This window comes from Lotus japonicus, chromosome 1 (assembly GCF_012489685.1).
Source record: "Lotus japonicus ecotype B-129 chromosome 1, LjGifu_v1.2".
NCBI classification, from domain to species: Eukaryota; Viridiplantae; Streptophyta; class Magnoliopsida; order Fabales; family Fabaceae; genus Lotus; species Lotus japonicus.
The window spans coordinates 136,209,324-136,224,178 of record NC_080041.1 but is presented as its reverse complement, the minus strand read 5'-3'; the positions used below and the strand labels follow the sequence as shown (position 1 = coordinate 136,224,178).

At 34.5% G+C, this 14,855-nt stretch overlaps 2 protein-coding genes across 2 annotated transcripts; one reads left to right on the top strand and one right to left on the bottom strand.

Annotated features, from left to right (window-relative positions):
* Nucleotides 1–1,952: 1,952 nt before the first annotated feature.
* On the bottom strand, nucleotides 1,953–6,265 carry LOC130731376 (jasmonoyl--L-amino acid synthetase JAR4-like). The gene is made up of 5 exons (XM_057583659.1): nucleotides 6,015–6,265; nucleotides 4,675–4,984; nucleotides 4,454–4,555; nucleotides 3,248–4,056; nucleotides 1,953–2,605 (listed from the first exon to the last, which is right to left on the bottom strand). Exons 2-5 carry the CDS (start codon nucleotides 4,968–4,970, stop codon nucleotides 2,064–2,066), a joined length of 1,749 nt encoding a protein of 582 aa, XP_057439642.1. The 5' UTR covers nucleotides 4,971–4,984; nucleotides 6,015–6,265; the 3' UTR covers nucleotides 1,953–2,063.
* Nucleotides 6,266–9,609: 3,344 nt separating this feature from the next.
* LOC130731375 (mitochondrial adenine nucleotide transporter ADNT1-like) lies at nucleotides 9,610–14,689 on the top strand. Its single transcript, XM_057583658.1, has 8 exons — nucleotides 9,610–10,058; nucleotides 10,771–10,819; nucleotides 11,006–11,169; nucleotides 11,317–11,354; nucleotides 12,164–12,276; nucleotides 12,484–12,597; nucleotides 12,946–13,290; nucleotides 14,271–14,689. The coding sequence occupies exons 1-8, from the start codon at nucleotides 9,922–9,924 to the stop codon at nucleotides 14,352–14,354; spliced, it is 1,044 nt and encodes a 347-aa protein (XP_057439641.1). The 5' UTR covers nucleotides 9,610–9,921; the 3' UTR covers nucleotides 14,355–14,689.
* Nucleotides 14,690–14,855: the final 166 nt, after the last annotated feature.

Below are 14,855 nucleotides of genomic sequence, written 5' to 3'. Positions count from 1 at the left end.
TGTAGTTGATTGATATGAGAGGTGATAAGTGAGAAAAAATTTTAAATGGGGGTATACGTGAAAAAAAAAATTAGCAAAAAATACAGTGACTTTCTAAAATAACAAACATTTTGGAATATTAAAAGAAGGTCAAAACAACAATTTTTCTAGAACAGAGGAAGTAATTCATTGTTGAATGTGTTAGTTACTGATAAGTTAGTATCTAGGACTTACGAAATGCATCTTAATAATGGAAAACGTCAGTTAAATTAGCAGTTGATGCTAAATCTGTTAATAAACGTTAACGAAATAACTGAGTTTGCACATTTAATGTCAATGTATCAATTTCCAAGGTGAAAATAAGGTTTAACTCAACATTAGCTTCAAGTTAGTCCCTCCCTTTTCTACTTCTCCCTCCTCCACCACCACCATTTTCTCCGACATTTCACAATTTGCACAATAAGGCTGCGAGGCACGTAGAGAGGGGTGGAAAATGGCTTACTAGCTCTGCTCTTCCTCTTCTCTCCTCTTCCACGACCCACCTTCCATCTTCATCTCTTCTCCCAATGACAAATCCACTTGAGGAAATGTGGGGTTGGCCCCACTATGTTTTAAACTTTATTGCTAATATTATGTACGTGGGTGTATAATTTGGATATATAACTCACAGGATAATTTGCCCCACATATATGTCATTTTAAGTAATTTGCCCCACTATGTTATATTTTAATTACCATCAACGGTCTGATAATATGTTCGTAATTTGGCGTTTTTACTTTTAAATTCACTAAAGTCTAAAAACTAAACTCACAATTTGGATTATATTTATTTCGCGAACGTATTAATTCACCCAGGACAACAATAATTTAACCCAAACTTTATATAGTTATTTAAATCTTCGAGGACCAACATGAATGACTTCCCCATATCTTCATTTCTTTTAGAATTATTAACTCATCACTTCCATTCATAAAGACACTCGGCCACCACCATTTCACTTTGAGAAGTCTAGAGCAACTCCCTAACTTGCCCACCACTATCTCTTTGGACCCACTTAAACTGTTTTTCACCAATAAATTAATGGTTTAAATACTCTGGAGGTCCTTAAAATTGTTTTCCGTTAGAAAATAAGTCCCTACAAAAAAAAATTCCGATTCCGAATCCCTGAAATTTTTTTTAATCAGAATAAGTCTCTACTCGTGTTTCCAGCTTATGTGACTTAATTTTTACTGAGTCAAATATTCCACGTGGCTTTTATATTTTTTTTAAATACACATTGATTAAAAAAATAAAATTAAACATTTAAATTTAAAATTAAAATCTTATTAACCTAATTAACCCTAAATCTAAGGTTTAATTTTAATTTTAAATGTTCAATTTTAGATTTTAAATCTAATTAGAGATTTAGGTTAATTAGATTAAGGGTTTAATTTTAAATTTAAAAGTTTAATTTTATTTTTTTAATCCATGTGTATTTAAAAAAAATCTAAAAGCCACGTGGAATCAAAGACTGAGCAAAATTTAAAACACCTAAGCTGGTAACGGAAAAATTGTTTTCACGTGACTTTGCAGTCACATACACAAGCCATAAAATCAGTCTTTTGCAAAAGTGGAAGTTGAGGTTGCTTACATTAAATTAACAAAGTATGTTCGGTCCTTCTCTAAATCTTTGCCCACATCTGGAGCCTTATAGCACCATGTTTGTCTTTTTTTTTAAATTGCAAGGTATATTCTAGAGTGACTAAAAATTTATCCACGTTAATCTCTTACTTATTTGGCATGTTCTATACACAAGGTCCACGATGATGATATGGTTTTTCAAGTTTATGCCGACAATCTGGTCCTTTAGTTCTCATATATCAATATCTTTCACTAACGACTTGACATGTGTATATCTATTTATCCATGATGGGTCAACCATTACTTTCTAATATCGCAAAACAGAGATAATGGGATTGGCAGAAAGATGAATCTGGTGTGTGATGACTGAAACATACATAGCCAAAGATTAATATTGCACAATCCAATCAAACTAATACCACTTTATACAAATATATATATTGCTAGCTATATCCAATTTTCAATCAATTGAAAGCAGTACTGAGATAGTTCTTAACAACATTGTCACACAAGATTTGCAACACTCTGCTGTTTGAAGAACCAACACATCTTGGTGTCTTGTACTGACTAACAGCGGTTCCTAATCCAAGGTAATGATCAAGAACCTTCTGGAATGTTCCCCTCCTAACAACTCGGAGTTCAAGGGGCCCAATGCAGTTAACTTTGCGAGAACTAGTGTAGCCCGCATCAATGAAAGACTTGTCTAAACAATTGCAGCATTCACTGAGTAGTTTTTCACTTGCTTCACCACTGATTTCCCAGAAAATTACATAGTGACCTGGTTCTGTGGTTAAATCAACATGGCTAGTGAAGTCAACAACTTCCACTCTCTCCTCTGCTAAAAATTTGGCAGCTGCTTCCACAGCTAGCTGCAAATCCTTCTCAGTGTTCTTGTCAATGTTAATGTTCAACAGAAGGCTGCTCCGGCGAACAAATTTGAGTTCCGGAGTCGAGTTATGGAACCCCATCACCTTTACCACATCTCCTAGCCTATACCGGTACAAACCTGCAATTTGTAACATGCATGTTTGGATCAGTTTCTATTTCGTGATGATTAATTAGTTTGGAACAACTAAAGTGAAGGACTATGCTCTGGGTGCATGCGACATTTTTTTATCTGCTTATGATGCAACTACACAAATCATGATGGTAACATCACTAAACTATAAGCCCACGTGCAAAAATCTTTGTAATGTTGATTGCAAATATAAAATCCTACATATCCCTACATATTGATGTCAAAAGAATTTGTTGCCTTAATATATCAATTTATGCTTATTATTATGTCACATAAAATTCTTTCACGTGGCCACATGAGGCATATTAGAAGTTTTATATGGAAAACAAACATTTCTTTTCCTACTGGACAGAACTCAACTGGTCAATATGAAAGAAGCAAGTAACTTTAGTCCTTAGTCCAAATCCATTAATGCAAAGTGGGGAAAAACTCATGCTGTCTTTCTGCAACAGCAAATGACATGTGCTAAAAACTTTTGACCAATTTAATTTTTTTACTGATTTAGATTTATTAGAACCATTTATTATAAGAATTAATGGTAAAGAATTTGAAACATGGAGCTGCAAGGATCCATGTTGAAAAAATAAAGTATTCCACTTGATAGTAGTAGTAATCAATGTAATTAAGTACCTGCTGGATTGGTCATAACAATTTCATACTCTTCACCTATCTTGACTTCAGTGAGTCCTACTGGATTTGGATCAATGCAAAGGAAAAAATCATTCTCTAGCTCTGTCAATGGAATGAACTCAAAGTAACCAATATGGGGCAACACAGCATAAGTAGCCATTTCAGGTGGAAGTTTTGGGTTCACATTTGCAGCAATCCAACCTTCAGTAGATCCATAATCAGCAGTCAACAAAGGCAGCATCTCCCCTGCATAGTGCCTCAGTTTCTTCAAATATGGCTCCATTGACCCTGTCATGATGCCATAAATGTACTTTGCATTGGGAAAAAGCTCTGGTATCAAACCATACCAGTTGCAATAGCTCAACCCAACACATTCCTTGTGAATCAAGTTTGCTAGTTCTGGATTTGGTTTGAGTATTTTAGACATGGCCATTCTAATAGATGGCACTGTAACTCTGCTTGTGAGAACCCCTTCTCTGATATCAGTGCAGAGCTCTTCCCACACTTGTTCAAAGGTTCTGAAAGCATGGACGATGCTATGAGCAAATGTAGAAGACACTAATTGAACTTCCTCGCGGAAAATGAGGCCGCATAGCAAGTGGCAGTATAAGGATTGGAAAAAATCAGGACCAAATACCACTTCATCTGGGCTGCAGCATTGAGATTGCAATGCCTTCATTGCATGCTTGTAACCCGGACTGCGAAACAAATTGCTTGTAGCAGTTCTTGCTACCAGACCCCCTTTTGTTTTGAACTGTTTGCTACCATAGATAAAGCTTAAAGCCTTCCCATTTTTCATAGGAAACTCTCTGCAGAAGAAGGAACAAGACAAAATAACAATTTAAAACATGTTTTTAGTGTCACGATTTGCACATAATCTAAGACATGTTTACTCAGAAGCTAAAACTTATAGGCTTACGCGCTATATTTATAAGTTTTTGGGCCCTGATGACTGCCTAGTAAGTTTTTAGACCCTAGTGCCATAAGTTTTTGAGCTAGAATGCTAGTTGTCAAAAATGGTGTCCGAGTGTATCCTTTTATGCTCATAGGCCTTAGCGCCGTATTTATAAGTTTTCAGCCCGAATGCCTGCTAATTAAGTATGTGCGCTTGAGTTTGAACCAAAAGTGATTCTAGAGCATTTCACTGTAGAATCAATCATCTTAAAACTTGAAAACAAGTTTAGGAAATGAAGTATTCTGGATTACCTGTTCCTATAGGCAAAAGAGGTCTTATAAATCTGCATGGTGGTTTCAAACAACTCATCATTCCATGGGAGATACTTTGGCTTCCCCTGAGTAGTGCCAGAGCTGCAGCAAGAAATATCATTCTTAGACTTAGAAACTTTGAAAATACTTAGTACCAGAATTGATTTTGAGCATGCTATAAGATGAAGAAAAGAATAAAAAAAACAAGCGAAAAACAACACCTTAAAGACATAGTTGTGATGGGTTTTCCAGTGAGAATAGAAGAAGATTCGCCATCAATGATTTTGTAGATATAAGGTTCCAAATCTTTGTGTGTAACCATGGGAACACAGGCCTTGAAACTATCAGGGTCAGTTCTCCCATTAAGGCCCAAATTCTGCAAATACTCAGCTGATGCATTATCCTCCAAAATTCTCTTGAGAGTTTCTCTCTGAACCTTTCCTGCATCCTTTGTGAGTGACTCAAATTCTTCTATAACCTTGTCCATGTTATAAAACTCTCCCACTTTCTCCAACATTTTCACCACTTCACCTATTCAAAGGGAGAAAAAAAGATGAAGCATTGTATTATACATAGAATAGGACAAAACAAAGGGTGAGTAGTGACTAGTGACCGGCGTGTGCTAATTTCTACAAACCATTATTGGTAAGTGTTCCAAATTTTCAAATAGATGTGGGGTCACGGTCAATTCAGACTGAGAAATAACACAGAAAAAGATAAACAACATCACTTCTCTTAGACATTGCATTGTGGTAGAAAATTGGAAAAAGCCAAACAAAATCAATTCGCTCTTCTTCTTCTTTTTTCTTTTTTCTTTTTTATGAAGTATACTCATCTTTTAAACATGCCTTCTTTTATTTTTTTCTTGCTAGTGGTCCCATTTTCATATGTGTCATAGAAAGGACAAATAGACATGCTACAAGTGCATTGAACCTTGTTATTGTAGAAACACCAAATCTAAAGGGAACTTTCGAATTTACATTTATAGTTGATAGAGAAAGTGATGGTAAATAAACAACTTAGCAAGTAACAAAACAAAGAAATTGCAATGTAAGAGATACACTTCAATACAAAGGTTAAAGGAGCTGTAAAAACTATAAAGTCAAAGGAAGCAAAAAGTATATTCGAGCTTTTGAAAGAGACTTGATGGTGATAAGTGATAACCAACAAGATAACAACTGGAAAACCCTGAATTACCAGCTAAAAAAGAAAATATAAAGAAAAATGGAAAAAATGTCAACTAAAGCATAATCTGTTTGGTTCCCAGGATAATAACGGTAGAAAATGGAAGAAAAATCATCTCAATTCATTCATGAATCCAGGTGTGATTCCACTAAAATACAGAAAGTAGGATTGACTCAAATACAGTAAGATTTAGCAATAAAAAAACTAGTATGAAATGAGCACAAAACAGAATTAGAAACAGTGTTGAAGATAGAAATAATATTTTAAAGTGAGCATGCTTAGTTAGTTGTAACCGGAAACCATGAATCAGGAACACACCCAGGAGCTAAAGGAATAAAAGAGAGTTTTTTTATACACAAAAAACAAAATTGAATACCTGGGAGAATGAGAATCTTCCTGTTTTGTTGGAGGAGTCAAATAGAGAAAGAGCTAGGAAAGAGGGATTTAATTTGGATGAAAATGAAGATTTTGATGCAATTCGAGACAGTGGAGAGAGGTTCCTAACTCCTAGGTAGGTAGGCCTTAGGAGTAGTAGTAAATGGAGAGAAAGAAAAATGGACTGATCCTGAGCTGGCACTTGGCTGCAGTGCAGTGATGAAAGAAAGAAAGGAATGGAATATGAGTGGAAAGATTCTTCTCAGGGTTGCAATATATAGGCTTTATCACAAAATCTTCTAGACAGTGGGTGGAACTTGTTTGTCTTTTTAATTTTTATGTTATTTGAATAATACAAGTATTTTTCAATGAAATCATTCATGTTTGAAACCGGAACATTCACATAGTGATAACGTTAATTTTTTTCATATAGAAGACTTAAAGCTAACTTTACTCAAATTAGACATGTACAGCTAAACTAATCATCTGTTAAAATTTTATAGTACATTGAAAATTATTCTCTACTAAATTTTAAAATAATTATGTGATCAAGTTATAATTAGGAACGTTTTTGTATCAAAACATTTTTCACAAAAAATATGTGAAATTGTTGGATTTCTAAAGTACACACAATGTCCATATAGTGGCACTATCCCACTATGACGTCCCTTTTGTTTGTTTTATTCCCTTCATTCATTTGTGGCTTTTCCGTCCATATATTCCATTATTCATCACCTGCGTTTTCTCCGACATACCCATGGTGGACGGAAAAGCAAGCCGCAATACCCTTTGGTTTCGGCTTTAAATATAGAAAAAGCATTACATATATACTTTGCATTAACTAGAGTCTAAAGTGAGAAGTACTTCTTACCAATAGAGTAAGTTAATGTTAGGAGAAAAATGCTAGTCTATAAACTAGGGTGGATTCACCATGAATTATCAAACATTGATAAGTGCCTGTGTATGACAATAATTGCTTTTTTATACTCTCGCTTAGAAAATGGTTTTAAGAAACTTCATTATTAGGCTATGCTTATTTTATACTTTGGCAAGTTAAGTTTGAATAAAAAAAAACTCATTAATGTAACTCATGGTCATTTAGTTATTAGTTATTGCAAAAAATATATATTATTTTTTTCTTGTTATTAGTAATTGTGAAGATAAACTAAAGTAAGTTAGTGTAGTAGTTCAATACTTTGTTCCTTAAATAAATGATTGAAAGTTTGACTTTTAATTCTTGCGAATGAAAAAAAAAAAACTCTTTTTGTGAGTCTCTTACCGCTTAGTGCGCTAATAATGGAGGAGAAATTTTGGTTAACACCAGAAAAAAGTTATTATTACTAATATATTCTCACAACGATAGTTATGAGACTAATCATATGAAGTATCGAGGATCATATTAAGTAGGTAAGTCTCTAGCTACCAAATTTTTCCCATATAAACTATAGAGGATTAAACCCTCGATCAAATGCTCAAATAGCTCAATTATCTACTAATTAAACTAAAACTTGTTCATAAAAAAAACGAGTCACGTTTCTTTATATGTATGAAAAAATAATGAAAGTTTTTAAAAGTGTCGTAAAGTTATGAATTATAATATGAGTTTAATGGATATACACTGACAGTGTAAAATAGTTTTACACAGACATCCACTTGAATTCCGCCAAATCAGAAAATATCTTATTCTTTTAATTAAAATTAAAGTCAAATGTAATTATCTCTCCTATGTGGCATGCTTTGATTTGATAACTGTGTAAAACTATTTTACACTGTCAGTGCATATCCATTAAACTCTTATAATATTTGAATGGATAACAATGTAAGAAGAGTCTGATTATTAAATAAGGTCACGTTTCTTTTGCACAAATATTGTGCAGTCTACCATTAAGCTAAAATGAATAAAAAATACATGAAACTTGAAACTGAAACACATAATCCTAATCCTAATAGTCACAAGGTCTAACACGGACAGGTTCAATAGTTATATAAAGCACGGTAGATGGTATGCAAAAGAGAAATGTTGAAAAACCTTACCCAATAAAATTGATTTTTAACCCATCCAGGCTTATTTTCATGGTTTGTGTTCTCAAATTCAGTGGTTGAGTTTGGTTTAGTTGAATCACAACGTAATTAGATTAACTTATTTTATACTTCTTTTTTTTTTTTTTGTCAATAACTTATTTTATACTTCAAACAATAACTAAGGTTTCCTGTAAAAGCTTTTTTGTTTTTGTCAAATCCTGCAACAGCTTAATGATGGTTAATTCAATGTTAATTTTCTGGCCCATTTCAGTTTCAATCTAAATGAAACCAAGTAATAGTGTTCTTACTTTCAAAGAAAAAAAAAAGTAAGTGTTCTTCGCTTCTTATTACTATTTTTTATCCAAAAAAACTAAGAACGATGGTCTTTAATTTTAGGCCCAAAACTACATAAAGCTTCGTTGAAAATGATTTACTACTCACTTTGACCAAAAAAAAAAACGATAAACTACGCTATCATTATATTCAAGTTTTATTATGATTGTTATTGACAAAAAAAAGTTTTATAATAATTGGAATTTTAATTAGGAAAAGGACACCCTTTACCTCACGCACCCCACCTTATGGTATTGGGCTGATAAGTCACTATCCTTTGTAGATTGTGGAATTTTAATATTTTATGCAATGATAACGATGCTTTCTTTGTTAAAAACAAAAATTATAAAACAAAAACTAAACTAAATTGTATGGTGTCCGTTCATCTTTGTGTGGGTGGTGGAGAATATCCCCTATGTCATATCATTTTATCCATGATGTGTTTTGATCTTTGATTTTCTTATGTGTTCCATATATAGGATAACAACTAGTACTTTATGTACATTCACATAAAATTTTCATTTCAAGGAAAACCAGATAATTTGTATTTTATAAACAAAATAGCTAGTATACATCCTCATTACTATAAAGTAGACACATGAAAAGTAAACATAGGTCATTTTTTAGACGTAAATATCGTTTCTTTTTTAATTTTTCACGCTTGATTTTACCCAAAATGCTATGAGACTAAATTTAGGTAATGCGTGTTTATCTTATAATAAGAGAGCATAAGAAAATTTGTATGTTTAGTTGTTTACAGCTTATAACCTTACCCATAACTTGTTTTAAGTTTACTTTCAGAAGTTGTATGAATAAGAATTTATAGACTATAAACTATTTTCAATTTATTTTAATAATTTCTTATGAATTAGTTTTGAGAAAATACCTTCAAACTATTTGGTAGGACGCCGGTGACATGCTGGGAAGACCAACAAAGGCTCACTCTTAAGTAGTGAGTTGTCAATTAATTGAGATTTTACTGATCCCAGTGAAATTTGAACCATCGACCTATAGGAGGTGAGCAGTGGTAATACCAAAATTATACATGTACAACATTACCTTCTTTAGGCTTAGCACCACCCTCTTTAAAAACTCGCCTCCACCGCTGGGGCTGGGGGTAAGAGTTAAATCCAGAAATTAAAAGAATTATGCATATGATTTGTATACACTTTGAGAGGATCCTTATCCAGTTTGAGAATTGTAATCCTAACAAAATGTCCATAATTATTGAGCCAAAAATATGAAGAAATCCAAATATGAAGGGGAAAGGACCGAAAATTGTTGCCTCTGACCCTGAGCCTGAGTGAGTCCACGTAAGCAAACAATATATACACACTGACACACACGAATGAATAGCGCCATTCTAACCAACCAACGCCGTCACTTGCACTCTTTCATCAGCTACCACACACTCACACTCACAGCCGCCGGCAAGATTATCGTATCTCTGCGATGATCGCTGCCGGAAACCTAAGATCTTAATCTCCGACATTGATAGCTCCTCATCTCCACTTCCATTTTCTCATTTCGTACGAGGTTAGGGTTTGTTTTGTATGGCTTCAGATTCGAAGATGGTCAATCTGGCCGAGGAAGCGAAAGCGAAGCTCGCTAGTGAAGGTGTCAAGGCTCCCAGCTATGCTCTTATGAGCATCTGCAAATCCCTCGTCGCCGGTGGAGTCGCCGGAGGAGTGTCAGTCCCATTTCTCACAATCCTTTTTTTTTTTATCATTATTTTTGGATCCGATTAGAGTTTTCTTCATGGAATATATATTTGTTTCAACGTAGAAAATTTGATTAATCGGAATTGATTTTCTGACTGCATTTGTTTCCGAGAATCTCGGTGCTTGGCGAGGGTAGAAGTGAACAGTACTATATGAATTATTTTAGTGCTAATAATTGATCTTTGATTGATGTTTCATTGTCTGGGGATAATGAACACGTTACCCTTTCCGTTTCATGAAATGGTAATGGAATATATGATCCATGCTTGGATTGGGAAGTTGGAAAATGATAGCTTCAAAACCATGCTTGGATTATAGCTTTTATGTTAAACCGTTGCATATTTTGGAGCTCTGAAAGATTTTTTCACTATGCTTGTATGATTAATATTTTGAGAAGTAAATTATTAGAATTCACATAAGGCTAATATGTATTGAAATCTCTATTTCCAGTGGCGGGATGAATGGGGGTTATGAGTTCATTTATGCCCTTAATGGTGGTGAATTTGTCTATATAATTTCTATATGCCATTAAAAAAATCGACTTGCATTAGAGTTCATTGATACAGCTATGACAGTCTGATCACCTTATTCATTTTTTCATGGAAACTATGTATTAATGACAAGTTCTTTTTAGCATGATGTTGAGATTTAATTGACTTGGAGTTTTTTGTATCGATGCAGATCACGAACGGCAGTTGCTCCACTGGAACGCATGAAAATTTTGCTACAGGTTAATTCATTATTTCATTTAGTTGTTAGATCTGAATGGGGGGTTTAACTGTTGTGTCTTCTTAGTTGTTTATGCTGGGATAAGAAAAAGTGCTTCTGGCTTGCTACTGTTTCCTTTTTTTGTTGGTTGTGTTTGTGGTTGGATGTATCATTCATGTGATGTGTCTTTGGGCCCTGCCATATACAGGTCCAGAATCCTCACAACATCAAATACAATGGAACAATTCAAGGACTCAAATATATATGGAGGACTGAAGGTTTCCGTGGGCTGTTCAAAGGAAATGGTACTAATTGTGCTCGAATCGTCCCTAATTCTGCAGTGAAGTTCTTCAGTTATGAGCAAGCTTCCAAGTAAGTTTTCCTTTAGATATACAGGGATGAACTTAATACCTTATTGTTTGACATTTTATCTTGTTGTCTTTTCCTCCTTATACAATCCATTTTTTTAATCCGCAAACAGTTATATCTAACTTACTGTGTTCATTCCTTTTCTGACAGAGGTATACTACATCTGTATCGGCAGAAAACTGGAAAGGGTATGTCCATGTTTATTGTGTTTTTTCTTTTGGATACATACGCATACATATACAATACATACATGTGTATGCAAGAGATAAAAAAATGCTTTTGAAGCCTAAGGAAAAATCTTAACACATTGCTATAAAACTTTGGATGTGGTATGATACTTTTAGGCACAGGCCTCAGTGACAGAATTTTGAAGTTGTATGCATGAAGAAATAAATAGTAAGACAGAGAGTGGTTTAGTTAGTTAGGACAATTGGTCATGACGGTTTTTGCTTAGAAGGTAGTCAATAAATATGGGAGTGATTCAGGTCAGGCAGTCAGACTAATTGTTAGAGAACTATATCTTTTAGTTGTATCGGGTCACTCTTGTAAGGGAATTATCTCCCTTGTATCTCAGCAAAACAGAATTATTTTCCTCACATCTCTTCTTCGCTCTTACTCATTTTCTCTGTTTAGTATTTTCCTGCTCAGTTAGCGCAGGCTCCTATTAGAGACTGAATGTTGGCTAGTAAAAGTCTTACAAGAAAAGAAGCTCAAGCTCAATGATGTAAAGATGAGAATATTATGTTGGATGACTGGACACATAGGACAAAATGAGATTGTGAATCAAGACATAAGAGAAAGTTTAGATAACATCTATTGTGGAAAAAGTGGTAGAACCTTGCCTTAAATGATTTAGGCATGTGTGAAGTAGACATTAGAAACCTTAATACGGAGAGTAGGCCATATGGAGGGGAGTCCAATAGTTAAAGTTAAAGGTAGAGGGAGACTAAGAAGATTCTTGTTTGTCTAAGTATATTCTTTCATTTACATTTGGCAGAGGATGCTGAGCTTACTCCTCTTTTACGTCTTGGGGCTGGAGCATGTGCTGGAATAATTGCCATGTCTGCAACTTATCCAATGGACATGGTCCGAGGCAGGATAACTGTACAGGTGCACTCTTTTCTTTCATTTTTCTTTCTACCGAGTGCTTGTAATGGGTCAGAATTGTAGCTGCAAATGCATACAAATCAATAATGGTTTTTAACTTCTTATAAATGTAAAATTAACTGGAGAGAATTTGTATTATGTGTCTCCATATTCTTTGTGGCCTTAATGTTCAATAATTAATAGTAAGTTTGTTTTTCCTTGCATTCACAGACAGAGAAGTCCCCTTACCAATACAGAGGAATGTTCCATGCTCTGTCAACTGTGCTTAGAGAAGAAGGTCCACGTGCTTTATATAAAGGCTGGCTTCCTTCAGTCATTGGAGTTGTGAGTAATATTTCTAAAATTTCTCTTCCTCTTCGGAAGTGAGAAATTATGGTCATAATCATTAACATGGTGTTATAAAAAATCCCAATATGCTTTTACTATTGGCCATTTGTGAAATTCATATTGCATCTGATGGTGACGATGTAGAACCTGAAGGAGGCATTTGTGGGGGAGGGAAAACATATGAAGCGCAGCACTTAGGATTTTTCTGTGTCCTTTTCATTGTTCTCGCTTCTTTGGGGATAATTTAATACCAATCCTTTTTTGTACTGCCGCTTATAGATGTGGGTGGATATTGTCAAGGATGCCTTGAAACTCTCTTACTTGGTTTCCCTCCCTGTTTTTCAGGTTCCTTATGTGGGTCTTAACTTTGCTGTGTATGAATCTTTGAAAGATTGGTTAATAAAATCAAAACCATTTGGTTTAGCTCAAGATTCTGAGTTGGGTGTGACAACTCGCCTGGCATGTGGTGCTGCAGCTGGAACCATTGGACAAACCGTTGCTTATCCTCTTGATGTTATTCGTCGAAGAATGCAGATGGTGGGTTGGAATCATGCTGCTTCTGTTGTAGCTGGTGATGGAAGAGGCAAGACACCACTTGAATACACGGGCATGGTTGATGCATTTAGGAAAACTGTTCGGTATGAGGGATTTGGCGCATTATACAAGGGTCTGGTGCCCAACTCTGTAAAGGTCAGTCTTCACTCTTCATCTAATACTCGTGAATCATGATCTATTTCAAAACAAATGACTCAAACCATATATCTACATGATCAAAAACTTTTTGTTGGAAAAGTAAGACTTGCATTTCTCTTATTCTTTTCTGGAAGACACTACTATTTCTATGGATCTATTTAGAAAAAAATGTTCATACCTTGTCTCATAGACGATTCCTATATTTGATTCTTCCATCCTACTATGTTGGTTATTTTCTGTCTAAAGCTGTGAACTTAACAAGCTTCTACCATATTAGCTCAAAGTCTACCTGTCAACGAGTTAATGTGAGACTCAAGTTTCTGTGGTCTGAGTCCAACCTTGAATTATATACTACTTAAGCTCAGTTTCACATCAGCTTAATGAAATGCATTATTCGAAAAATGCATGCCATCTTAGGCTTTTATCATTTATAACCTTGTCCTTTGCTGTCTCAATTTGAGTGTCGTAGTCTTTTATTTTTGCTGTGACAAAAATTGGTTTTCTGTGAGTTTTGGTAGTTGTTGTCCAGAATCACAAATCAGTGCACTTTGCATAGCCTCTTTGTAATGCAATGAACTAGAGATGTCCTTATTGTAATTTCTTTTGTTAAATTCCTCCACTGGATGGTTGGTGTTCAGAAGTTCTACAATTCTCATTTACTGTAACCATTATGATATGAAAATGCACCCAGTCATTTTTTAAATACGGCTTTTCAAACATGAGGAACATTGCATAGGATAAAGATATAGGTGGGAAGTTTTTATTGAAAAAGAGAACATTTATTACATCAGAATACAAAAATGCAATAAATACTTTCTTTTTCAATTAAAACTTTCCAGTTTGGTATCCTTTTCCCATGCAATGTTGCATAGATTAGAAAAACCCTTTAAAATAACATTGACGTGAAAGATTTTTTTGTTAATGGCTTTAACCTTTCTTTAACCAGAACATTCTCTGTCTCTCAATATATCTTGCAGGTGGTCCCATCCATAGCACTGGCGTTTGTAACATATGAGATGGTGAAGGACATTTTAGGAGTGGAGATCAGAATATCAGACTGAAGGTTATATCCACTTCAGTTCTGATTGCCTGTTGTTATTTTTTTCCCCTTGTAGGCAAGGGGGTGGAGAAATGATAAATCTTGTTTTTTATTTCTCCAAGAATTAGTTAGGAAGCACTTGAGGTAGTGCCTACAAATTAGTTCTCTTGTTTCCTGTTTGTATTTCCTTGTGAACACACTGTAGCTTTCAGCTTCTTTTTTCCCCTATCTTTTATAGCAATAAGTGTTATGGAGAAACAATGCAAGCATATCTGCTTGGCTTTCTTCACCAGTGAAGAAATCATTTTGATTATTGAAAATAATCACTGACTGATTATTGGAATATTCATTGACTAATTATTGAGTGCCCCTCTCTACCCTCATCTAAAAGGGTATTTATTACCGCATTTGCAATTTAATTGATGAGGTAATTAAAATGTGGTCATTTAATTATTGAATAAAAAGGAATATATCCATGCTATCTGTACAACCCCAACATATTTTTATCTTGTTCTATTTTTAT

What these genes read in the sequence shown, in the direction of transcription:
- LOC130731376 (XM_057583659.1), bottom strand. Translation starts at nt 4,970, where the DNA reads ATGTTGGAGAAAGTGGGAGAGTTTTATAACATGGACAAGGTTATAGAA. An exon ending in ATCACAACTATGTCTTTAAG is followed by an intron (nt 4,556 to 4,674) that starts GTGTTGTTTTTC and finishes TTCTTGCTGCAG; the next exon opens with CTCTGGCACTACTCAGGGGA. An exon ending in TCTTTTGCCTATAGGAACAG is followed by an intron (nt 4,057 to 4,453) that starts GTAATCCAGAAT and finishes CTTCTTCTGCAG; the next exon opens with AGAGTTTCCTATGAAAAATG.
- LOC130731375 (XM_057583658.1), top strand. Translation starts at nt 9,922, where the DNA reads ATGGCTTCAGATTCGAAGATGGTCAATCTGGCCGAGGAAGCGAAAGCG. An exon ending in AGTTATGAGCAAGCTTCCAA is followed by an intron (nt 11,170 to 11,316) that starts GTAAGTTTTCCT and finishes CTTTTCTGACAG; the next exon opens with AGGTATACTACATCTGTATC. An exon ending in TCGGCAGAAAACTGGAAAGG is followed by an intron (nt 11,355 to 12,163) that starts GTATGTCCATGT and finishes TACATTTGGCAG; the next exon opens with AGGATGCTGAGCTTACTCCT.